This window comes from Enhydra lutris, unplaced genomic scaffold, assembly GCF_002288905.1.
Source record: "Enhydra lutris kenyoni isolate GAN:26980312 unplaced genomic scaffold, ASM228890v2 scaffoldscaffold67, whole genome shotgun sequence".
NCBI lineage: Eukaryota > Metazoa > Chordata > Mammalia > Carnivora > Mustelidae > Enhydra > Enhydra lutris.
The window spans coordinates 1,013,056-1,041,001 of record NW_019154151.1 but is presented as its reverse complement, the minus strand read 5'-3'; the positions used below and the strand labels follow the sequence as shown (position 1 = coordinate 1,041,001).

Below are 27,946 nucleotides of genomic sequence, written 5' to 3'. Positions count from 1 at the left end.
TTTTTATTCTCCTCTATTTTTCAAGCATAGTCTTCACAGTATTTTGATGGGAGAAATATCCTAAGCTAAACTTGATTTGGCAGTATTTTTTTTTTATATGACAATATCAAAACTGATTCTAAAATGGTTATCTTCTTGTTTTTCTAGTCATACCAACCAAATGCTATCTGCATGCTCTGAAAGCATTAATTGAAGGTAAACTGTACGATGATCTTTTAAATTTCATATTTTTCCTTTTTCCTACAACATATATCAAAATGCCTTCCAGAATACTTGTAAAAATTTATACTAAAGAAGAGCATCATATTTCCAAGGTATAAATGGTTTTGTAAAACAGATACATATCTCTTCTTTTAAGATTTTATTTATTTATTTAAGAGAGAAAGAGAGAGACTGCAAGGGACAGAGAGAGAGGGAGAAGTAGACTCCCCATTGAGCAGGGAGCCTGATGTTGGGCTCTAGCCCTGGACCCTGGGATCATGACCTGAGCCGAAGGCAGAGGATTTAACCCACTGAGCCACCCAGGTACCCCAAAATAGATATATTTCTCATGAATATTTTATCATTTTTCAGAATATCTGAGTCAAAATAGTTATAGAAAATATTTTATTCCCTTTTGAAAACATGAAATTTCTGATACATATCTTTATATATTACAGCCTATTACAACCATTTCATTTCTTTACTTTCATTTTCTATTTAGGTGAGTAATGAGCTAAATGTATCACCCCAAAGTCTCCTTTTGAAAATGTATTTCACACTTTGTTTAAAATCAGTTGGAATAGTTTGTCTTCTGGTAACAATAATTTTTTATTTCATTGTCAGAATTTCCTTAAGGAACAATGAATTTTTGTTGTGTTTGTTGAAATTTTCCCCATTTTGTGTGATGTTTCTTCAAAAAGAAGAGAACTACTATATTGAAAGTTTTAAGTATATGTATTCTTCTTCAGTACTCCCTTATTTTACAATTCTGCAACAACAGTACATATAAGATGTCTCTCCTGGCATTAATCAGAAATTGAAGAATATATAGAAAGGATGAAGAATATTGCAGATGTAGCACAAAATATAAGAATAAAATAATTTTTAATATATTAATTTGTCTAAGTTCACCAATTCATGTGCAGCAGATATGTGGTAATATAATAATGTGAACCAATGATAGAAAATATATAATTTATCTATTTTTAAGATGTGAAAATATAAAATAAATCATCTGAAAATTAATTGATTGTAAGATGATCCTTTTAGCTAATAAAAACCTAAGGATAATGAAGAACTTATTCTGATTAGCATTTACTTCTCATATTTTGCCTATCTCATGAAGTTATTTGTTATGTGCTTAGGAAATTATCTCTTAGCTAAATAAAAGAAAATGTCATTGTTGAAAAAGTTATTGATTTATTTGACTTTTCAGGAATTACAAAATATGAACAAAATAAAAATAAAAAGAGGAGGATATTTGGAAAATATTTCAATTTTTTTCTTCTTTTATGCCTTGCTTACTATATGTTCATATTCTCAAGTAAAATAAATCTAGCCCAGAAAACATCTCCATGCCTTCAAAAACCACTGAAACCAGAATTTGCTCTTTTAATAAACTTCATGAGCCAATCTAACACAAACGATAATCTGCTAATGTAATTCACAAACCACCCCCTTGTATACATTTTTAAGTGAGCCACAAATTTAGTCCAGGGGAAAGTGCTATTAAAATACACAACACACACACACACACACACACACACACACACACACACAAAAGATGCACAACACACAGAAATTGTTCATAAAAGATAATTTCCTGTTGATAAATATTTACAATAAATAGAATAATAGCAGTAAAAATTAGAAAATGATAACACCTTTATGAATGATTACATATAAACAAAAACAAACCTTGAGGAGATGTTAGGCATCTAACCCCTTGTACCTTATAAACTCATTCAAAGCATAACAGAACTCTGTCCACAAAGAATAGGTTCTATAGGTACACAAGTTCTATTTTACTGTCTGCAATAGCATAATTATGGACCTATTGTAACAAAAATGCGCTCACAACTGGAGTGGGAGCTTATTTCCACTGTGTGATTAAGAATGCTTATTGTTGGGGCACCTGGGTGGCTCAGAGGGTTAAAGCCTCTGCCTTTGGCTGGGGTCAGGATCCCAGGGTCCTAGTATTGAGCCCCGCATTGGGCTCTCTGCTCAGCGGGGAGTCTGCTTCCCCTCCTCTCTCTCTGCCTGCCTCTCTGCCTACTTGTGGTCTCTGTCTGTCAAATAAATAAATAAACCTTAAAAAAAAGAATGCTTATTGTTACTGTGTAATTTAAATATATGTATTCTTGAATGAACTTAATTCTTAAAACCATTTCAAAAATTATGGTAAATTATTATTTTCATTGTTATTTTGAATTCTGATAGATTTCTTTAGTATTTCTTTTTTAAAAGATTTTGTTTATTTATTTGACAGAGAGGAAAACAGTGAGAGACCGAATGCAAGCAAGGGAAGTGAGTAAGGGAGAAGCAGGCTTCCTGCTGAGCAGGTAGCCTGATTCAGGGCTTGATTCCAGGACTCTGGGATCATGACCTGAGCCAAAGACAGATGCTTAATGACTGAGTCACCCAGGCGAGGCACCCCAGATTTCTTTAGTATTTCTAACTTAGGGGAAAGGATACCCAGTTTGACTTTAACATTACAACCTTTTTATTAAGCCTGAATAGGTTTTCAAAAGCCTTTATTTACTGGAGCCGAGATGAAGATCTTTTTTAAAAGTAGCACAAACAAAACAATAAAATCAACATGTGATATAATTTCCAGAGAAAAGATGTAGATAAATTATATTGCTTGACTTTATTAAAGAAGTAACCATACTTAAACCATTTAATTTATTATGGATTTCTAGATAAATCTGTAATCATTTTTCCACAGAATACAGATAAAACTCACTGTATAAGTTGTTTTTTTCATAAGCTTGTTGGGTTTTAAATTATTATACATAGATTTCTTGGGTCCTAACATGCCCATACTTAACTTCAGGCCCATTAAAGAAAGCAAACAGATTCCATTATCCAAGTCATTATGTTTAAGAATTTCTCCTGGAGGGCATTCAATACCTTACACAAATATGTAAATATTTAATTGGGTGTCCAAAATAGAAATCTCATATATATTTCATGTTCTGGCTTGAAGATGAGAATGAGTAACATTCCTTTATTTTTTCTAATTCCATTCTTGTTACATTGTGTAAACAAAGATTTTATAAAAAGAATAATGGTGGGCTCCTAATCTTAAAAATAACATTCTTATTCCACTGTGGCAGTTTGGGAGCATAGTGGGTAGGGGGGATATATTGAAGTTAATTTATTTTCTTGAGTAGACACGGATTTTCCCAAGTGAAGCTGGAATTCTCAACACCATTAAGCATCAAGACCTTCTTATCAGATTCTAAAAAGCTTTATTGTGATGTATCTAGCCCTGTTTTGATCATCATGCACATAATGATACTGAGAACAGTGCCAAAACCTTTATTTTAGGGTCTTTCCAGTATATTCTCTAGCAAGAAGTGTTGTACTTCCATTTGCAGACAACATTGCCCCTATTATAGTCATCATTTGGCACCCAATTTTCTTACCATCAGGAATCATTTTACCTGATTTTCTACTAAACTTAAAATGAAACCATATATTTATTTTGATATTTCTGCAAAGTGTAAACATTTTGATTGTTGGAATCAATACAATAGATTCTGTAAAATTCTATGTCAACTGAAAATAATTTAAAAAAATAAAGTTAGAAAGATTAGTTAGAAATTTGGATTACCTACCAGTCTAGTGTGTACAGACACAGGAGTTTTGAAAGTTGTCATTGAATAGCTGCACTCAGAAACACTGTAAGGTTCGGAACTGCTAGAGGAACATTTAGAGATGGAATCACAGGCCACAAAGGTGTTATCAAGTGGTAGTTCCTGAATGATGTGGTGCTTCAAATTCAGGGGAGTTTCAGGGTAAATCTGGAAGGCAGGCTGTGGAGAGGCAGATTTGTAGTGCCTGGCCAAATCAGGGATGTCAGGTTTGAAGGTAGTAGGTATAGTGCCCCAGTTGTACTTGCCCATGGTTTGTTCTTCCAGCTCAATGGGAAGGTCTAGTGTGACACTGTTTCCATCATTGTCAACATCATCTGCCTTAATTTCTTCAATAGTGACAAAGTTAAGCAGTAAGTTCTTAGGGGCATGCTGCTGCTGCTTTTTCTTCTTCTTTTTCATCATCATCATTATCATCTGCCTGTTTTCTGGGTTTGGAGTAACCCATTCAGAATTCTGCTTGTTTTTCTGAGAAGCCTTAAGGTGTGGTGATTGGCAGCATCTTACTACAGCAGTAATGAAAATAACAAGGATGACAGTTATGGTGCCAGCAATAATAGCAACCGTGATCTTGACATAGTCACTGGTTGGTGAGGATGCATCAGTTGTCTCAATATTTGGGGTCACTGGTGTTTCAATGCTGTTGTGCACCAGTTCATGAATCCATGTAGCATTGGTCACTGATTCATTCACAAATAGATTAACAATAACAACACTGAAGAGAGATTCAGGTTGTCCCAAGTCCTTAGCTTTAACTATCAGTCTGTATAAGCCAAGGTCTGTAACAACACATTTCTCCTTTAGTATGATGTTGCCTGTTGTTTGGTCAATTATAAACAGACCTTTTGTGTTTCCTCCTACAATGCTGTAACTAAGCTCTGCATTCATGCCGGTATCATTATCAACAGCAAGTACCGTGAAGACCACTGTGCCTGGATTAGTGGATGGTAGAACCAATTCATAGGAGTTGTTGGAAGAAGGGACAATGAAAACTGGTTTGTTGTCATTGACATCAACCACATTTATGGTCACTTTGGAAGTTGAAGAATGTGGTATCTTACCACCATCCTCAGCCTTTACATAGAAAGTATAAGATTCTTGTTTTTCTCTGTCAAATGAAATATTTGGTTGGATGACACCAGTCTGTGGATCAATGGTGAAGTCATCATTCATATCTAAAATGGAGAGAGTGACTACAGAATTTTCTCCATAATCTGGATCAGTTACAGTGATCAGTCCTACTGTGCCATGTCTTGGAAGGTTTTCTGGGACATAGAAGTTGTACTCATTGTGAGTAAAAATTGGACTGTTGTCATTCTGATCAAGAATGGTCACTGAAACTGTAGCATTGGTTATTAAGGATGGCATCCCATTATCTTTGGCTAGAACTGTGAACGAATATTTTTCCTGTTTTTCTCTATCCAGTTTCCTCACTGCGGTCAGAATTCCTGTATGATGATCCAGACTGAATTCAGATGGAGCATCAACACCAAGCAGATAATTGATCTCAGCGTTGTGCCCACTGTCTGCATCTGTTGCACTTATTTTTGTCAACTTGGTGCCAGGAGAGTTATTCTCAGGAAGAGAAAGACTTATGAAAGGCTGGGTGAAAACAGGAGCATTGTCATTTTCATCTTTCACTTTGACAAGGAGCATGGATGATTGATTCAAAGGAGGTTTACCAGCATCTGCAGCTAGTAATTTAATGGCATATTCTCTCATGGATTCATAATCAAGATATGCAGCAGTCTCCAGGAGGAATTGATTACTGAATGCTGGCCTTAATCTGAAAGGGACTTCATGATCTGTGAAGCATGTCACCATGCCATTATGGTCAGCATCTTTATCTGTCACAGTTATGAGAGCAATTTTGGTGTTGAGTGGAGCATTTTCTGAAAGAACCACAGTGCCATTGATTGGATTAATGATGTATCTTATGTCAATTGATGGGGCATTATCATTGATATCTGTAACATTTACTAGGACCATTGCTCTTGCTGGCATCGATCCACCATCACTTGCCAAAACCAGTAACTTGTGGTTCGGTGATTCCTCCCTATCTAGTGGTTGTTTGATTGTGATAAGTCCTGTGGTGGTGTTGAGGTGAAATAGCCTCTTGGCAATGTTGGAGACTAGATTGCTGAAATAGAAATGAATCTTGGCATTTTCACCTATGTCAGCATCTGTGGCATAGAGTTGTGTCACTGAAGTACCTACAGGAGCATTTTCTGGTATGTTGACTTCAATCCCATCCTCCTTGAAAACTGGGCTATTGTCATTTGTGTCAGCAACACTTATTTGCAAAATAGCCGTACTGGATCTTTGAGGAAACCCACCATCTTCAACCTTTACTTTCATTATATATGTATCCTTCTCTTCCCTATCTAACTCCTTTTGAACAATCAGCTGTGGCATCTTGTCTCCTTCTGGTGTTTCAATGACATCAAGCCCAAAAATACTTTGACCCTGGAAAACATACAATGAAACACATTTTAACTTATGTAATGAGACCAGTGTTCAATTTATTGAAGCCACGTGACATAGGATCAGCTCAGAAATAGGTGTTAGAAAACTCAATTTATAACACCTAAGTCTGTCTGTAACTAGTATTATGACCACTAGCAAGTTGCTTAACATCTCCATGCATTTGTAAAATTAGAAAGTTGTTCTATAAGATGATCTGAGAGCTTTACAGTCCATGGCATTTTATGGTGATAAGTGTAACTCACTTATATAAAGTATTAAAGTCTACAAAAGGAAAAAGTATAAAGAGTTGTCAGTGTTTCACATGGTGATTTAAGTTATGAGTGAATTAACTGAGGCGAGATGGCAGTAAGCAGGGGACCTCCTTTTATTTGGACCCTTGAGTTTAGCTAGGTAACTATCAAACCATTCTGAACACCCATTAACTCAGCCTGAGATGTAAGAAAAAAAATCTGGAACTCTACTCTACAGTAGAAAATCCACTGTTTTTTGCAAGGAAAGGGGTGCAGAGACATGAATCCGAGAGGAGATATCCAGAGATAAATGGAGGGGGGAGGAAACCTCCATAAGCTGGCTACCAGAAAGTGATATAGCCCCAGAAAGCAAACTCAGAACCCTTAGAAATCTGCTCCAGTGAGTGACATCCTGTATGAAAGAAGCTCAGGGGATGAAAAGGGCAGAATTCTAGGTCAGTCAGTGTGGTCTCAGGATCCTATATGTCATGGGGATGCCAGAACTCATAGATTTCCCAAGCAGTGGAGTGGGGAACCCTGGTTATGGTCACTGAGCCAAGGAGGGGACTACTAGCTCTGGTCACCATAAACTGCAAGCAAGGACAATCAAGTGACTACTCGATGCCTGGGCACCCTGCAAAGGACTGGAGAGTAAAGACCATCTGTCATCCTCCAGGAGGGGGAGAACTGGTGTGCCCACAACAGGGCAACAATTCTCAGGGTGGCAGGCCCATAAAGGACAGTATGGCGACACTCAGCCATCCCCCAGGAGTGGTGGAGCAGATGCATGAATGATCCCATGACCACTGTCAGCACCAGGGCACAACAGAGGGCAATAACATGAGACCCTCAGACTCCCGCCACCCCCCAGGAGGCTCACTGTGGGCACATGACACAGGAGTCTGAGGAGTTTGGTACACATGAAAATGAAGACCATTGTTCCCAGAGGGTTTACTGAAGAGGGCGAATCATGATCTTTTGGCTCTGGAGCTGGAGGTTGGCCCAGGGCCATTTTTATTTTGATCATCTAAAGAGGTGTGGAAATCTTTCAGGGAAAAAAAAACCCACAGAAGACCAGCTTACATTGAGTCTAGCCCTCTGGCAAGGGGCAGTGCAACTCTGCACAATCAAAGACACCTGAGAAGCAGCAGAACAGACCCCTCCCCCAGAAGACCAACTGGAAGAACAGGTGCATAACTAGTTTACAAATTCCAAAAGACTATAAAAACTCCAGAGCCAGGGGAATATAGTATATAGAATTCAAGGTTTTTTTCTGATTCATTCGTCTTTCAGTCCAAAATTTTTCATTTTTTTTCTTTTTTCCCTTTTCAACTAGTTTCTTATTTATCAACTGTTTGTTTTTAAGTTGATTTTAGCATGTATTTTTTACATCTACATTTTATAGATCTATGTTTCATTTTTGGCCTTTTTTCACTTTATTCAATTTAATTTTGTAAATATGTAAGTTTTGTTTTCTTTTAATTGTGGGATTTAGTGTATTCTAACACAAAGACCAAAATTCACTCAGGAACAAGTGGATCAGTGTGTTTTTTCCACACAGTGAGATTATATCCCCCCATTTTCGTTGTTTTAGTTTGTTTATCTGTTTTGATTTCTGACTGCTTCAGATTTGTCTGGTGTGTATTTTGCTTGGGTCATGGTTGATATTTTTGATTCTGCTGACTTGCTCTTCCAATCTCTGAGCAAAATAACTAGAAGGAGGAATTCACAACAAAAGAAAGAAAGAATGAGAGGTAATGTTCTCTGCCACAGACATAATTGATACAGATATAAGTAAGATATCAGAGATGGAATTTGGGATAACAATAATAAAGTTAATACCTAGGCTTGGAAAAAAAACATAAAAGACAGTAGATAATCTCTTAGACCACAAATGAGACCTAATCAAGCAGAAATTTAAAATGATATAACTGAGATGCAGTCCAAATTAGTTGTTCTAACAGCTAGGGTGAATGAAGCAGAAGAGAGAGTAAGTGATCTAGAAGACAGTCTTATGGAAAGGAAGGACGTTGAGGCAAAGAGAGAGAAATGACATATATTCTATGAAGAAAGGCTTTGAGAAATTAATGATGCCATGAAATGTACCAATGCCAGAATTATTGGGGTGCCTGAGAGTAAAGAGAGAGAGAGAGAGAGAGAAAGGGCCAGAAGGTATATTTGAACAAATCATGGCTAAGAACTTCCCTAATCTGGGGAAGGAAATAAGAACTCACGTTCAAGAGGTAGAGAGGATGCTTCCCAACATCAATAAAAACAGATCAACACCCTGACATATGATACTGAAGCTTACAAATTTTAGAGAAAAAGAAAATCCTGAAAGCAAGTTGAGATAAGAGGTTCCTTACTTATAGAAGGAAGGACATCCAACTAACATCAGACCTATCCACAGAAACCTGGTAAGCCAGAAAGGGTTGACATGATATATTCAGGGTACTAAATGAGAAGAACATCAAGCCAGAAATACTTTATCCAGCAATGCTGTCACTCAGAATGGGAGGAGAGATAAAGAGTTCCCAGTATAGACAGAAACTGAAAGAATATGTGACCACTAAGCCAGCCCTACAAGAAGTATTAAGGGGTATCCTGCAAGCAAAGAGAGAACCAAAGAGTAACATAGATCAGAGAGAAAAAGAGACAATCTACAAAAAGAAGGACATTATGGGCAATACAATGACACTAAATTCATATATTCCAATAGTTACTCTGAATGTAAATGGGCTGAATGCTCCTATCAAAAGGCTCAGGGTATCAGATTAGATTAAAAAAGCAAGACCCATCAATATATTGTCTACAAAAGACTTATTTTATACCTAAAGACACCTCCAGACTGAAAGTGAACGGGTGGAGAACTATTTACCACACTAATAGACCTTAAAAGAAAGCTGGGGGTAGCAAACCTCGTATCAGACAAACTAGATTTTAAACCAAAGACTGTAGTAAGAGATGTAGAGGGACACTATATCATACTGAAAGGGTGTTTCCAGCAAGAAGTTCTAACAATTGTAAATATTTATGCCACTAACATGGGAGCAGCCAATTATATAAATCACTTAACAACCAAAGTAAAGAAACACTGTAATAATAATACATAAATATTAGGGGGCTTCAACACCCCACTCACAGGAATGGACAGATCATCTAATCAGATCAACAAGGAAACAAGGGCTTTCAATGATGCACTGGACCAGATGGACTTCAAAGATATAAACAGAGCATTCTATCTTTAAACAACAGAATACTCATTCTTTTCAAGTGCACATGGAACTTTCTCCAGAAAAGATCACATACTGGGTCACAAATCAGGTCTCAACCAGTACTGAAAGGTTTGAATTATTCCCTGCATATGTTCAGACCACAATGCTTTGAAACTCGAACTCAATCACAAAAAAGAAATTTAGAAGGGACTAAATGCTTGAAGGTTAAAGAACATCCTAATAAAGAATGAATGGCTCAACCAAGAAATTAAAGAGGAATTTAAAATACTCATGGAAACAAATGAAAATGAAAACACAACTATTCAAAACTTTTGGGATGCAACAAAGACAGTCCTAAGAGAGAAGTACATTGCAATGCAAGCCTTTTTCAAGAAACTAGAAAAGTCTCAATATGCAAGCTAACCTCACATGTAAAGAAGAGCAAATAAGAACAGGAAAAAAAAACTGAAACCAAGCAGAAGAGAAATAATAAATATTACAGCAGAAATCGATTAAAAACCAGAAGAAGAGTAGAACAGATCAATGAAACTAGAAGCTCATTCTTTGAAAGAATGAAAAAGATAGCTAAATCTCTAGCCAGACTTCTCCAAAAGAAATGAGAAAGGAACCAAATTAATAAAATCATGAATGAAAGAGGTGAGATCATGACTAACACCAAGGAAATACATACAATAATTGAAATATATTATGAGTAACAATATGCCAACAAATTGGGCAATCTGGAAAAGAAACAGATACCTTCTTGGAAACATATAAACTACCAAAACTGAAACAGGAGGAAATAGAAAACAGAACAGATGCACAACCAGAAAGGAAATTGAAGGAGTAATCAGAAACTTCCACCCCCCAAAAAGAGTCCAGGGCCAGATAGCTTCCCAGAGGAATTCTGCCAAACACTTAAAGAAGAAATAAGACCTGGTCTACTGAAATTACTCCAAAAAAATAGAAATGGAAGGGAAGCTTCCAAACACATTCCATGAGGCTAGCATTACCTTGTTTTCAAATCAGACAAAAACCCTGCCAAGAAGAATTAGAGACAAATATCCCTGATGAACATGGATGTCAAAAGTCTCACAAAGATACTAGGCAATAGGATCCTACAATAGACTAAAAGGATTATTCAACATGACTAAATGGGATATATTCCTGGAATGCAAGAGTAGTTCAACATTCACAAATCAATCAACATGATAGATTATATTAATAAAAGAAAAGACAAGAGTTGTAAGATCCTCTCAATTGATGCAGAAAAGGCATTTGACAAAACACAACATCCTTTCATGACTGAAACTTTTCAGAGTGTAGGGATAGAGGGATCATACTTCAATATCATGAAATCCATCTATGAAAAGCCACAGTGAATATCATTCTCAATGGGGAAAATCTGAGACCTTTTCCACTTAGGTCAGGAACATGACAGGAATGTCAAATATCACCAGTGTTATATAGTAGTAGAAGTCATAACCTCAGCAATCAGACAACAAAAAGAAATAAAAGGCACTTAATATTGCAAAAAGGAAATCAAACTCTCACTCTTTGAGGGTGACATAATAATTTATGTGGAAAATCCAAGAGACTCCACCCTAAAATTGCTAGAACTCATATATCAATTCAGCAACGTGGCAGGTTAAAAAAATGCACAAAAATGAGTTGCATTTCTATGCAATAACAACTCAACTGAAGAAAGAGAAATTAAGAAATTGATCCCACTTATAATTGCACCAAAAACTGTAAGATACTTAGGAATAAACCTAAGCAAAGAGATAATGGATCTGTACTTTAAAGACTACAGAATACTTATGAAAGAAATTGAGGAAGACACAAAGAGATGGAATAAACATTCCATGCTCATAGATTGAAAGAATAAATATTGTTAAAATGTCTATTTTAACAGAGCAATCTATCCAGAGCAAACTATACATTCAATGCAATCCTTATTAAAATAGCTTTGACATTTTTTACAGAGCTTGAACAAACAATCCTAAAATTTGCATGGAGCCAGAAAAGACCCTGAAGAACCACAGGAATGTTGAAAAAGAAAACCAAAGCTAGAGGCATCATAATGCCTGACTTCAAGCTATCTTACAAAGGTGTGATCATCAAGACAACATGGTGCTGGCACAAAAACAGACACATAGATCAATGGAACAGAATAGAGAACCTAGAAATTGACCCTCAACTCTTGTCAACTAATGTTTGACAAAGCTGGAAAAAATATCCAAAGGAAAAAGAAGTCTTTTCAATAAATGGTGCTGGGGAAATTGGACAGCCACATGCAAAAAAATGAAACTGGACTATTCTCTTACACCATACACAAAAATAAACTCAAAATGGATGAAAGACCAAATTATGAGACTGGAATCCATCAAAATCCTAAAAGAGAACACAGGCAGGAACCTCTTTGACCTTCACTCTAACAACTTCTTGAAAGACACATCTCTAAAGGCAAGGGGAAAAAAAGCAAAAGTGAACTATTGGGACTTAATCAGATAAAAAAGTTTCTGTGCAGCAAAGGACAATCAACAAAACAAACAAACAAACAAAAAAAAACCAACCTGCTGAGTGGGAGAAGATATTTGCCAATGATGTGTGAGATAAAGAGCTAGTATCCAAGATATATAAAGAATATATCAAACTGAACCGCCAAAAAAACACATAATCCAGTCAAGAAATGGACAGAAGACATGAGCGGATATTTCTCCAAAGAACACATACAAATGGCCAACAGAAACATGAAGAAATGCTCAACATCACTTGGCATCAGGAAAATACAAATTAAAACCACAATGAGATATCACCTTACACCAGTTAGAATGGCAAAAATTAACGAGACAGGGAACAACAAATTTGACAAGGATGTGGAGAAAAGGAACCTTCCCAAACTGTTGGTGGGAATGCAAGCTGGTACAGCTAGTCTGGAAAAGAGTATGGATGGTCCTCATGAAGTTAAACATAGAGTTACTCTATGACCCAACAATTGCCCAACTGGGTGTTTACCCCAAAGATACAGATGTAGTGAAATGAAGGGTCATCTGCACCCCTATGTTCATAGCACCAATATACACAATAGCCAAACTGTAGCAGTAGCTGAGAGTACCTTCAACAGATGAATGGATAAAAAATATGTGGTTTATATACACAAAGGAATATTACTCAGCCATCAGAAGGGATGAATACCTACCTTATTCATCATATATATTAACATGGATAGAACTAGAGAGTATTATGCTAAGTGGAATAAGTCAATCAGAGAAAGACAATTATATGATTTCACTCATATGTGGACTATAAGAAATAATGGAGAGGATCATAGGGGAAGGGAGGGAAAACTGAATGGGAAGAAATCAGGGAGGGAGAGAAACAATGGGAGACTCCTGACTCTGGGAAACAAACTGAGGGTTGCCAGAGGGAAGGAGGGTAGAGGGATGGGTTGACAGAGTGATGGGCATTAAGGAGGGCACATGATGTGATTAACACTGGGTAATATATGCCACTGATGAATCATTGGACATTACATCTGAAACTAGTGATGTAGTGTATGTTGGCTAACTGAATTTAAATAAAAAAAATTTACCATGGTTACTCCAAATAATTAAAATATTTTACTATAGATTTCAGCTGTCTAGGATGCTTTTTTAACCCAAAATTAACAATCAGGTATAAAATATCCATCCAAGACAAGAGCATACATTGAAAAATACTTAAAACTTCTGGTAGAGGGAGAAATTACACAAACTCTGATTAAGAATAAAACCTTGGGTAAATACACAGAATTTTTCCTTGTTTTTTACCTACAGAAACAGGTGTTAAAAATTCAATTTCCCTGGAAATTAACAACATATTGTTATTTAATTAACTTTATTATTATTATTATTATTATATATTTTTTACTGAGCAAGCACAATTGGACTGAAAATTACATGTAAATATGTCAAACTGGAAAATATAGCTTGAAACAGCAGCGATTTTCTCTTCATGTCCATGGAGTCAGATTATGGGAATTTTTTTTTAATTTTTTAATCATTTTTTAAAATTTATTTTCAGCATAACAGTATTCATTGTTTTTGTACCACACCCAGTGCTCCATGCAATCCGTGCCCTCTCTAATATCCACCACCTGGTTCCCCCAACCTCCCACCCCACCACCTCTTCAAACCCTTCAGATTGTTTTTCAGAGTCCATAGTAATTTTTAAAAAAGTCTTCTCAGGTTCTGGCTTCCTCTTTAGCCTCCAAGGAGGAAGTGAAATTAGTGTAAAATTGTAAAATATTTAACATGTACTTACTAAAATATGTGGTGAGATTATATGATGATATTTTTAAATTACCAAGGTGTTATAATTGTCTATACATGATCTTGTACAATACTCGTATACATTTATCTTTTTCCTCTTGAACTGTTTGAAGATAGTTCTGCAGTTTTGGATTTTTTTCTGCTGAGATTCACTTACATTTTTATTCAAATCTGGAACCATAATATATCTCGGTAGAAGAATTAGATATTTGTTATTAAATTTAAGGTTGCATTTCAGAAATAGTACCAGTTTGGGTCCTCCTAATCTGCTGCTATCTTCCTCTATTCTTGATCTGCATCAATGTGAATCTTAAAAAATCAAATTCAGTAATCCATGTGTATTGGTTATTGACTTAAATTCATACAACTGTAATATGTACTTTATTAATATTTTATTCATATAAACCAATAAATAATTTCCTTTTTCCTTTGAATAAAATGTTTAGCAAGGGAAGCATTTTCCATGTCACATCTAATTACAAGTGCAAAATTATCAACTACTCTTCAATTGCATACTTTAAGAAAAAATATAATTTTATGACCATAATGTCAAATGAAAATGCAATATTTCAAGTTATAATTTGATCTAAATAAACACAGCTATTAATGACAATTTTGTTTTTGTAAAGATATTTCAAAATGCTTTTGGGAAGGCTCAAACCTAAAATGGGTAGAAAAATAGTTTCTAAATTGCACTTCATAAAAATGCATGGCATTTAATACTATTTTGCTAATTCTTTTTTTAAAAGAGTTTATTTATTTCAGAGAAAAAGGAGAGCGAGCATGCAAGCAAGAGCAGGGGGAGGGGGTGGGGCAGAGGGAGAAGCAGGCTGCCCACTGAGAAGGAAGCCTGACACAGGGCTTGATCCCAAGACCCTGGATCATGACCTAAGCCAAAGACAGATGCCCAACCAACTGAGCCATCCAGGTGCCCCTTATATTTTGCTAATTCTTGACAAACACAATATTCAGTGGTTAATACAGTCAAAACATTCTTTATGTTTTCTTAAAGATTTTATTTATTTATTTAACAGAGTGAGAGAGAAAGAGATCACAAGTAGGCAGAGAGGTGGTGGGGGGAGGAGCCGGCTCCCTGCTGAGCAAAGAGTCCGATGTGGGGCTCGATCCCGCATGATCCCTGAGATCATGACCTGAGCTGAAGGCAGAGGTGTAACCCACTGAGCCACCCAGGTGCCCCCAGTCACAACATTCTTGTAGGCATTGGGGACATTGTAGTGAGTAAACATATTTTACAAATGTAATAAAAATTAAGTTTTGACTAAGGTGAGGAAAAAAAAATTGATGGCAATCTAAACATATAATGATGTTGTTGATACTAACATTTATATTAATTAAAGAATAAGTATACTTTTAATAAGAGCTATAGAGGGAGAATATAAAGTATTATTAGGAGTTATATAAGAAGAAACTAACATATTATAGTGTAACAAAGAACAAGTAAATGATCTTAAGCTTTTAGTTTCACACTCAATTATCTAATTTATGACTATAATATATCTGGGGAAAAGAATATGCTAGTTTTAATTTTTAAGTTTATGTATTTATGTTTGCATAGTTTTTGCTACTTGTTCAGGGTTTAATCTTATGCATTGGTCTGAGTCTTGAATTGGCCTTTGCTTTCTCAAGCAGATGAAGGCAAGGTTGTATAGGCTGAAAATCTAACAACAGCATCTTCATTGTTTTTTAAGTATTTTATGAGAGGTGACACGAATCTTAAAATATTTTTCAAATTCAAGGTGATAATAGGATTTACATGCCAGATAATAGGTAATGTCCATATTTCCCTTCTGTCTTCTACAACTGTTCTGTCCAGTATGGCAGTGATTAGGCACAAGTATTTAAATATAAATTTTAATTAATTAAAATTAGATAAAATCTAAATATCAGTTCCTTAGTCTCACTAGCCACATTTCAAGTTTTCATATCTATATGTGGGTAGTGGCTAATGCACTGGACAGCACAGATATACATTTCTATTATTGCATGAAGTTCTGTTGGACTATACTCTTCTAAGATGTTGTAATATTTTTCTTTAACAAAAATTTATGTTCAGTTAGGTGATGACATCTGAACCTCCCCCAGATACTTACAAATCTATGGATTATTTGCTGATTTGCACATTTAAATTTCATACTGTCCAAGGAATTGAAGAGAAGTTACCCACATGCAGGACATAAATTTCAACAAAGTTTGGCTAGATATCTAAGTTTGATGCCCAAGTGTGGTGCCAACCTGAGCTCACTAGCATTATTGGATGACTATTCCAAGGTGGTTCCTCTGCCTTATCACTTTTAAGAATAAAAATGACACATAGATCCATTGTCATCCTTGATGACAGTTATTCAACTGACATTCATAACCCATGTGAGAAATGAAAAAAAAATAATAAGCTTTATGCTATATGTTAGACCATGACTTGAGAATAGTGGGAAAAGTGAAAAGGCAAATAAAGATGCATGGATCTTTAATTCATAACTTCACAAACTTAACAGAGATATGTCTTATGTACACAAAAAAGTAAAAATTTTGGTATACTTGATTTGTAGTATCCTGAATTTCAAACCTACATGGAAATATTTGCCCTTGTTTATAGGGACAAAATTTCCCTGAGGAAAACCTCAGATAACTTTCCCAAGTGCTCATCTTTTGATAAGAGCACTAAATATCATTCATATGTGTTTCTCTCATTAATTTACTTAGGCCTTAATACATTATAAAAGAAAAAAAATGAAGTCAACAATAAAATTCTCCAAAAAACAACTTCAAAATTATTTTACAAAACAACTATGTTTTTTAGAGATGGAGAGGGAGTGGGGGGAGGGACATAAGGAGAAGGAGAAAAAGAATCCTCAAGCAGACTCCCTACTGATCACAGAACCTGACTCGGGGCTCAGTGCCAAGATCCTGAGATCATGACCTGAGCTGAAATCAAGAGTCAGCTGCTTAACTGGCCAAGCCACCAAGACACCCCTAAAACAAGTTTTTTTTTTTCTTTTAGGGTTATAGCAGGCTAAAGTGTCAATCTCTGGTAACAATTTACAACCTACTAGTAATCCTTTACTTTCAGAAGAAATGACAAATACTGTGTATTAAGTGGCCAGTGCATTATTTATAAAATACAAAACTCTACATCTTTTAAACACACATGTGTACAAATAAAAAAAATGTTAAACAAAATCTCAAAGAAGAAAACTATGTATTATATAAATTGGATGAAACACATTATGTGTTGATTCTGGATTCTGATATCTTAAATGACACTGATCTTAAGTACACAAAACAGCACGTTCCAGTTCAAGTTAAAAAGGAAAAATTGTGGGGATGCTTACGTGGCTCAGTTGGTTAATCATCTAACTAGATTTCAGCTCAAATCATGACCCTCTGCCCCATTCTCTCTCTCTAAAATGAATAAATATTTTTTTTCAAAATTGTGGGCTTTTTAATAACCTCATGTAATGCAAAAGACTTAGTTTCACTTGTTAAAAATATTTCTTCCTAAAATCAAGAATAAGTTTAGTGCTTCCAAACACAGAATAAAAACTGAAGAAAAAAGCAAGAGGTTAATTTCATCTGAGACTTTAATTCTTAGCAGGGATTTAGAAAATCAAAGAAAAGGTTGGTGTTGGAAATGAAACTTAAAAGAGAAGTATACATGCTTTTGAAAAAAAAAATGAAGTACATTTGTTGCCAAGTCAAAAGCTATTGTCTATTTTTCCAAAAGCAACTAAATCATTGTATGAAACTTCAACATTTTTTTACTTATTTGTGTGCAAGTCACCCTTCATTGCACATTGAAAAGTAATAAATAACACAGCATTTCCAGAGTTTTAAATCTGGTGTACTTGCCCAGAAAATGCATACAATGTCAGCAAATACTAAAAATAGTTCCAAAGACCCTTCTGCACTGTTGGTAGGAATGCAAACTAGTGCAGCCAGTCTGGAAAAAAGTATAGAGTTTCCTAAAAAACTTAAAAATAAAACAATCTTATTATCAAGCAATCATACTACAAGGTATATAAAAAATAATAATTCAAAGGGAACCATGCACTCTGACATTTCTAGTAGCATTATCTACAATAGTCAAATTATGGAAACAGCCCAAATGTCCATTGATGAATGAATAAAGAAGATGAGGTATATATAATGGAATCTTACTCAGCCATAACGAAAAATGAAATCTTGCCATTTGCAGTGACATGGGTGGAGCTACAGAGCATTATGCTAAGCAAAATAAGTCAGCCAGAGAAAGATGAATATCATATAATTTCACACATATGTGGAATTTAAGAAACAAAGCAATCATAGGGGAAAAAAGAGGGAAATGCAAACCAAGAAAAGACTCTTAAACATAGAGAACAAACTGATGATTGTTAGGTAGGTGGGGAGAGGGGTTAAATAGGTGATGGGGATTAGGGAGTGAACTTGTAATGAGCACTGGGCGTTGTATGTGTTGAATTATTAATTGAACACCTAAAACTAATATTACTCGGCTGTTAACTAACTGGAATTTAAGTTAGAGCTTAAAAAAAAAAAACCTAAAAAATAAATAAAAGTAGTTCCAAATAGACTTGATTCTAAAACTAACTAAAAAAAGCTATTTACTCTGTAGATTTAGGAATGTAGGGGGGAAGACTAAACTTTCATTTCTGAGCTTTACCCCTATTTGATTTATCCAAACCAACTTAATTAAAAAAAAATTAGCCTTTTCTTACTCTTACTGACACATACTTGAGCAAGAGAAATACAAGGATATAGTTTCAAGTGGTTAAAACTACAGAGATATGGCTATTTCAGAAAACAATAGGCAAATAAATTTAATATTCTCAATACAAATACAATGGGAAATACAATAAATGTACTTTAATTCCATTAAACATGTCTTGGTTTGTGATAGCCTACCTAGAACCAATGGAGAGAATAGTAACTGTTTCCTAAATATTCAATATTGTAGTAATATTTAGGTTGTATGCACTATTTGTAGAACATTTCTTTCAGGTTTCATTTGTACCAACATCAGGGGAAAAACAATAAAGAATGTATTCCATGTAAAATGACCTGAGCTGTTAGTCATATATTTCACAATAACCTTGAAGTCACCATGTTCCTCCTTATTTTAAAACTGTATTAGGGAAAGGAGAGTCATGTTTTAGAAAACATTAACTCTCTTTCGAAGAAATAAAGCCATGCACAGGGTTTAAGATATCACCCCTTTTTTAACCATTATCTTTTGAATTTAGCACAACCTTCTTAGTAGAATAATGATATTCATCCCATAAGGTTATTCTTATTTAAATTTCTTTTTTGTTTACTTCATCACATTACAACATTAGGAGCAATTGGTTTGTTTTTCCTTTGATAAAATGTTTGCAGTCAGGAACATGAAAAAAAAATTGACAGTATGAAAATAAGATTATCCATAAAAATCAGTCAAGGAATTCACAAAATAAAAGAATGTAAAACATGACACTATATATCTAAAACATGTGGAAGAGAGGAGTAAAGAATGGGTCTAAACTTTATCAACCATAAACTTAAAATAAACTATGATATGCAGAAGATGTTATATACAAACATAATGGTAACCACAAATCAGAACCAGTAATAGATAAGCAAAGAATAAAGAGAAAGGAATCCAAGTGTATCACTAAAGAAAACAAGCAAGACATGAGAGAGAGCAAGAGAACAAAGGATCAGAGAAAAATTGTAGAAACAATCACAAAACAAGTAACAAATTGACAATAAATACTTACCTATCAATAATGACTTTGGATGTAATGGACTAAATGCTCCAATCAAAAGACATACAGTGATGGTCGGGATAAAAAACAAAACCCATCTATATGCTGCCTACCACAGACTCATTTCAGACCTAAAGATGCCTACAGAGTGAAAGGGAAGGGATAGAGAAACATTTATCATGTAAATGGATGTTAAAAGTAAGCAAAAATAACAATAAAATAGACTTTAAAACAAAGACTATAAAAAGAGAAAGAAGGGTATATACACTACTGCTACTACTAATAATAACAACAAAAGGGAAAATCCAACAGGAAAATATAAGAATTATAAATACTTATGTACCCAACAAGGGAGCACCCAAATACATAAAACATTTAATAACAAACATAAAGGAACTAATCAATAGTAATACAATTATAATAGAGGAGATTAACACCCCACTTACATCAACAAACAATTCACCCAAACAGAAAATCAATAAGGAAAGAGTGGCATTGAATGATACACTGGACTAGATGGGTTTAACATATATATTCAAGACATTCAATCAGAACAGAACAGAATACATATTCTTCTCAAGTTCACATGGAACATTCTTTAGAATGGATCACACATTAGACTGCAAAACATGTCTCAAAGAATTAAAAAAGACTAAAGTCAAACCATGCATCTTTTCTCACCACAATGCTATGAAACTAGAAATCAATCACAAGAAAAAAATATAAAAGTAACACAAATACATGGAAGTTAAATAGCATGATACTAAACACAGAATGGATCTATGAGAAATACAAGAAGATAGAAAACAGTTCATGGAAACAACTGAAAATGAGAACACAAGGATCTAAGACCTCTGAGGTGTAACAAAAGCAGTTCTAAGGAGTGAGGTTTATAGCAATACAAGCCTACTTCAAGAAGCAAGAGAAAGCTCAAGCAAGTAACCTAACCTTACACCTAAAGGAGCTAGAAAAACAACAATGAACAAAACCCAAATCCAGCAGAAGGAAGGAAAAAATAAAGGTTAAAGCAGAAATAAAGGGAGGAGGAGGTAAGTTGGCAGAGTAGTAAGAGGACCCTATGCTTACCTACTCCCGAGAACACAGCTAGGTAAATATCAAATCATTCCGAACACCCAGGAAATCCATCTGAGCACTGAGAGAACAATAGCCAAGCTAAAGGGAGAAAAGAGGCTACACAGTGCAAGACAGGAGGTTGAGAGATATGGTTTGGGGGAGAAAGAAAACACCAGTGCTGGTGGGAGGGGGAGGCCTGATCAGGTAATGGAGAGAGAGAGAGAGAGAGAGAGACAGTTCATTGCACAAGAAAAGCACTTCCTTAAAACCATTGATGGGGAAATGAGAGGGACTGATCATTGCAAGTTTTTACAAGCAGCAGAGTTCAAAGTCTGAAGTTTTATAAGTCTGCAGCATCACTGGGGTAGAGCCCAGTGGGCATAGAGGTGCTCCTGTGGAAAAGGAGGGCCTTGACCTGGGAGTGGATAGCATGGACTGGGGATGACCTGGGTTGCAATGACTGAGAGAATTCCTCTTGGAGTGAATTTGAGAGAGATGCCACTAACTTTCAAGGAACAAAAAAGCCAGCAGGCACTGTTGAGATGCACTGTTTTTTAATAGGAGCAGAGGCAGCTGCTGAGGGCACCTAACCTGGATGCAAGCTTTTAGCTGCACTAACCATAAATTCCAAGTCCCTGCATGTATGTGCAACTGTGCTTCTAGGACAAATCAGTATCAACCACATCATGACAAAAACCTCCCACAGAGGATCAGTGTATGTCCTTGCCACACTGGGTCTATAAAATTTGGAGCTTTGAAACCCAGCCAGCAAGCCTGAGATAAAACACAGGTTCACTACTCAGCCAGATAGGCAGATGGTCCGGACACTGACAGGGTGAAGGCAGAGATTTGAGGAAAGCTTGGGATAAATGAGGGGAGACCGTACAGTCTTCTGTGAGGGTTTCTTGAACATCAGCAAATGCCAGCTTGCCTCTGCAGGGATAAGAGAGCAGGCTGACACCATTTTTACCCCTGCCCATCAGCACAGACATACATCAGTGAGCAGCACAATGCCCACATTTGAGGCTTAAGCCACTTACAGCAAACCCATTCCTGTGCTCAGCAGATTCTTTTTTATAAGGACAAGTGTGCCTGAGAGTCAAAGCAGCAGCTGGCTGCTCCCCCAGAAGATCAGCAGAATCCACCTGCACATTTATATCTACTGACCATAGAGCACAGCAAAGCTTTAGCTCTACAGAAAATGAGCTTTAGCCTCTTTTACCAAGCAAACCAGAGCACACCCAGATAAAACCACACAATGGACAAGGTTTAAACAATCCCCACTGCAGGCAAAGAGAAATTGCTGAGGACTAACCTGAGAGAAGGCGTAGCCAAAACACAATAGCAGAGTAGATGCAGCACATACCAGAAACACTTCCTGAAGTTCCAGACCCTGGACAGCATATGAACACTTCTTAAAATAATAGCCATTATACTCAGAAGCAGGAAACATAACAGGCTTTCCTAACACAGAGAAGACAGAAACTTAAACAAAATAACAAGATGGAGTAATTCATCCCAAAAGAAAGAAAAAGGAAAGATCACAACTAGGGATCTAATCAAAATAAGTACTGTGCCTGAATTAGAAATTTTTTATAAATATTTTATTTATTTATTTATTTATTTGTCAGGAAAAGAGAGAGGATAAGCAGGGGGAGCAAAAGGCAGAGGGAGAAGCAGGCTCCCCACTGAGCAAGAAGCCCAATGCAGGACTCTGGGCTCATGACTTGAGCTAAAGGCAGACACTTAACTGACTAAGCCACCCAGGTGTCCCCTGAATTAGAACTTAATACAACAATCATAAGGATATTGACTGTGCTCGAGAAAAGGTAAGGAACGAAAGGGAGTTGCTTAACACAGAGATAAAATACCCAAAAATGGTCGCCAAACTGTGGAAAGAACCAAGATGCCCTTCAATGGACGAATGGATAAGGAAGATGTGGTCCATATACACTATGGAGTATTATGCCTCCATCAGAAAGGATGAATACCCAACTTTTGTAGCAACATGGACAGGACTGAAAGAGATTATCTTGAGTGAAATAAATCAAGCAGAGAGAGTCAATTAGCATATGGTTTCACTTATTTGTGGAGCATAACAAATAGCCTGGAGGACAAGGGGAGTAAGAGAGGAGAAGGGAGTTGAGGGAAATAGGATGGGGAGGTGAACCATGAGAGATTATGGACTCTGAAAAACAATCTGAGGGTTTTGAAGGGGCGGGGGGGTGGGAGGTTGGGGGGAACCAGGTGGTGGTATTGGAGAGGGCACAGATTGCATGGAGCACTGGGTGTGGTGCAAAAACAATGAATACTGTTATGCTGAAAATAAATTTAAAAAATTAAATAATAATAATAATAAAATTAGTAAACTCATAACAATTATCAATTAAAAAATAAGAAAAAAACCAAGCCAGCTGAAATTTTAAAAAATGCTATAACTAAGATGCAAAACTGGTTGGATATAATGATCAAAAGGATAGAAGAGGCAGAGGAATGAATAAGTGATGTAGAAGATAAAATTATAGAAAATAAGGAAAAGAAGAGGGAAAGAAAAATATTGAAACAGAATGTAGAATTAGAGAACTCAGTGATTACATAAAGTGTAACAATATTCATATAATAGGAGCCCAAGATGAATAACATAGGGGAAAATGGACAGAAGGCTTTATGGAGAAAATTATAGCTGACAAGTTCCCTAATCAGGGGAAGGAAAGAAACAACCAAATCCAGGAGGTGCAGAGAACTCCCAATCAAAATCAACAAAACAGTCCAACACCAAGACATACCTCAGTAAAATTTGCAAATTACAGAGGGAAGGAAATAATCCTGAATGGAGCATAGGAAAAGAAATCCCTAACCTATAAGGGAAGACAAATTATGTTAGCAGCAGATATCTCCACAGAAACTCAGTAGGCCAGAAGAAAGAGGCCTACTGAATGGGAAAAAAAATGGGGAAAAAATGCAGCAAAGAATACATTATCCGAAAAGACTGTCACTCAAGTTAGAAGGGGAGACAAAGCATTTCCCAGATGAACAAAAACTAAAGGAGTTCATGATCCTGCAAGAAATGTTAAGGGGGACTCTTGAATGGGGAAGAGAAGACCAAAAATAACAAAGAATAGCAAGGACCAAAGCATAGTACCAGAAACACCAATTCCATAGGTAATACAATGGCATTAAGTTAATATCTATCAAAAACCATTCTGAATACAAATATACTAAATGATCCAATCAAAAGATATAGGGTACCAGAATAGATAAAAATCAAGAAGAATCTGTATGCTGCCTACAGAGATTCATTTTAAACTTAAAGTCTCCTGCAGATTGAAAGTGAGGAGATGGAGAACAATCTATCTTGTTAATGGACATCAAATAAAGCCAAAGTAGTCATACTTATCAAAAAAACTAAATTTTGAGCCAAAGACTGTAACGAGATGAAGGACACCATATCATAACAAAATGGTCTGTCCAAAAAGAAGATCTAAAAATTATTAATATTTATGCCTTCAATGTGGGAGTGCTCAAATATATAAATCAGTTGATAGCTAACATAAAGTAAGTCACTGATAACAATACAATAGCAGTATGGATTTTTAACCCTCCATGTACATAAATGGACAGACCATCTAAGAAGAAAATCAATAAAGGAACAATGGCTTTGAATGGCACACTGGACCAGACGAACTTCACAGGTATATTCAGAACATTTTATCCTAAAACAGCAGAATAGACATTATTTTCTAGTGCAAATGGAACATTCTCCAGAAGAGATTACATATTGGGTCACAAATCAGGCCTGAACAAATATAAAAAAATTGAAATCATACCATGCATCATTTCTGACCACAATGCTATGAAACGTGAATAACAAGAAAAAATTTGGAAAGAACACAAATAAGTGGAGGTTAAAGAAAATCCTACTAAAGAATGAATAGAATAGGGCACCTGGGTGGCTCAGTGGGTTAAAGCCTCTGCCTTCAGCTCAGGTCATGATTCCAGGTCCTGGGATCGAGCCCCACCTCCGGCTCTCTGCTATGTGGGGAGCCTGCCTCCTCCTCTCTCTGCCTGCCTCTCTGCCTACTTGCTATTTCTATCTGTCAAATAAACAAATAAAAAAAATCTTTAAAAAAAAAGAATGAATGGAATAACCAGGAAATTAATGAAGAAATTAAAAAAATAAATACATGGAAGCAAATGAAAATAAGAACACAACATTCCAAAACCTTTGAGATGAAGCAAAAGGAGTCACTAAGAAGGAACTATATAGCAATACAGGCCTCAAGAAACAAGAAAATTCTCAAATACACAACCTAATCTCACATCTAAAGGAGCTAGAAAAGAACAGCAAATAAAGCCTAAATCCAGCAGAAGAAGATAAATAATAAAGATTAGAGCAGAAATAAATGATATAGAAACAAACAAAATAAACAGAAATAAACAGTAGAATAGATCAATGAAACCAGGACCCAGTTCATTGAAAGAATAAAGAAAATTGGTAAACCCTAGCTAGATATATGGAAATAAAAAGAGCAAGGACCCAAATAAATAAAATCATGAATGAAAGAAGAGACATTGCAACAAATAACATATAAGCACAAGTAATTATAAGAGAATATTATTAAGAATTCTATGCCAACAAATTCGGCAATCTGGAAGAAATGGATAAATTCCCAAAAACATACAAACTACTAAAACTGAAACAGGAGGAAATAGAAAACCTGAACAGACCCAAAACCAGCGATGAAACTGAATTAGTAATCAACAATCTCCTAACAAACAAAACTCCAGAAACAGATGGCTTCCCAGGGGGAATTTTACCAAACATTTAAAAAAGAGTTAATACCTGGAATGCCTGGATGACTCAGTCTGACTGGCTTAGGTCATGATCTCAGGGTCCTGGGATCATGTTCTATATCAGGCTCCATGCTCAGCAGGAAGTCTGCTTATCCCTCTGCCCTTCCCCCCATTCATGCTTGCACACTCTCTCAAATAAATAAATAAAATCTTTCTTAAAAAGACTTAATACCTATTCTTCTGAAACTGTTCCAAAAATCAGAAATGGAAGGAAAAGTTCCAAACTCATTCCATGAAGCCAACATTACCTTGATTCCAGGCAAAGACCCCACTAAAAAGCAGAATTACAGGACAATATCCCTGATGAATGTGGGTACAAATATTCTCAACAAAATACTAGCAAATTGAATTCAACAGTACATTAAGAGAATTATGAATCATAATCAAGTTGGATTTATTCCTGGGCTGTAAGTGAGGTTCAATATTCATACATCAATCAATGTCATACACCACATTAAGAAATGAGAGTATAAACCACATGATCCTCTCAATAGAAGCAGAAATAACATTTGATAGAGTACAGTATCCATTCTTGATAAAAATGCTCAACAGAGTAGGGATAGAGGGGACATACCTCAACATCATAAAGGCCATATTTGAATAACTCACAGCTAATATCATCCTCAATGGGGAAAAACTGTCTAAAGTTAAGATCAAGACAGGGAAATCCATTCTCACTACTGTTATTTAATGTAGTAAGGGAAGTCCTAATTTCAATAATCAGACAACAAAAAGAAATAAAAGGCATCCAAATCAGCAATGACAAAATCAAATTTTCCCTATTCACAGATGACACAATACTTGATGTAGAACACCTGAAAGACACCACCAAAATATTGGTAGAACCAATACAGGATTTCAGTAAAGTCAAAAGATTAAAAAAAAATCAGCATATAGAAATCTGTTACATTTTTTTTTAAAGATTTAATTATTTATTTTAGGGAGAAAGAGAGAAAATGTGAGCTCTATCCCACATCCCATGAGATCATGACCTGGGCCAAAGACAAGATCTAGAAGCTCAACTTACTTAGCCACACAGGTGCCCCTAGAAATCTGTTGAATTTCTATACATCAGTAATAAATCAGGAAAAAAAATACAAAAGAAAACAAAACAAAAAACAAAGAATTGATCTCATTTACAATTGTACCCAAAACATAAGACACCTAAGAGTAAACATCACCAAAAAAGTAAGAGATCTGTATTCTGAAAACTATAAAATACTTATGAAAGAAATTGAAGATGACACAAAGAAATGAAAAAAAAAAAAACATGCTCATTGACTGGAAGAAAAAATATTGTTAAAATATTTATACTATCCGATGCCATCCTTATCAAGACTCCACGATGGAGTCTTTCAGGTGTTCTACACAGAGGATCATGTAATCTGTTAATAGAGAAAGTCTGACTTCTTCGTTGCTGATTTTTCTACCTATTTATTTCATCCCAATTATCCAAAGAAATCTTGAAAAAGAAAAGTAAATTGGAGGCATTTAAATTCTGTTCTTAAAGGTATACTTCAAAGCTGTAATGATCAAGACAATATGGTACTGGCACAAAAACAGAACATAGTTCAATGAAACAGAAGAGAAAACCCAGAAATGGATCCATAACTATGTGGTCAACTAACCTTCAACAAAGCAAGAAAAACATCCAATGGAAAAAAGACACTCTTTTCAACAAATTGTGTTGGGAAAACTGGACAAAAACATGTAGAAAAATGAAACTGGACCACTTTCTTACACCATACATAGAAATAAATTCAAAATGGATGAAAGACCTAAATGTGAGACAGGAAATCATCAAAATCCTAGAGGACAACACAGGCAACAACTTCCTTTATCTAAGTCCTAGCAAGTTCTTACTAGAAATCTTCCCAGAGACAAGGGCAACAGAAGCAAAAATGAACTATTTGGGCTTCATTGAGATAAAAAGCTTCTGCACAGTGAAGGAAACAGTGAACAAACCTAATAGACAACCTACAGAATGGGAGAAGATGTTTGCAAGTGACATATCTGATAAAGGGTTAGTACCCAAAATCTATCAGCAAAGGAAACAGTCAAGAAAACAAAGAGGCAACCCACGGAATGGGAGAAGATATTTGCAAATGACAGTACAGACAAAAGGTTGATATCCAGGATCTATAAAGAACTCCT

General features: G+C 35.7%; 1 protein-coding gene across 1 annotated transcript in view; it reads right to left on the bottom strand.

Annotated features, from left to right (window-relative positions):
- Positions 1 to 27,946, bottom strand: part of LOC111159209 (protocadherin 11 X-linked) — a 583,780-nt gene that overhangs the window by 537,128 nt on the left and 18,706 nt on the right. The window contains 1 exon segment of the mRNA XM_022521651.1: positions 3,825 to 6,326. Within this exon segment, the coding sequence (XP_022377359.1) occupies positions 3,825 to 6,326 (2,502 nt within the window).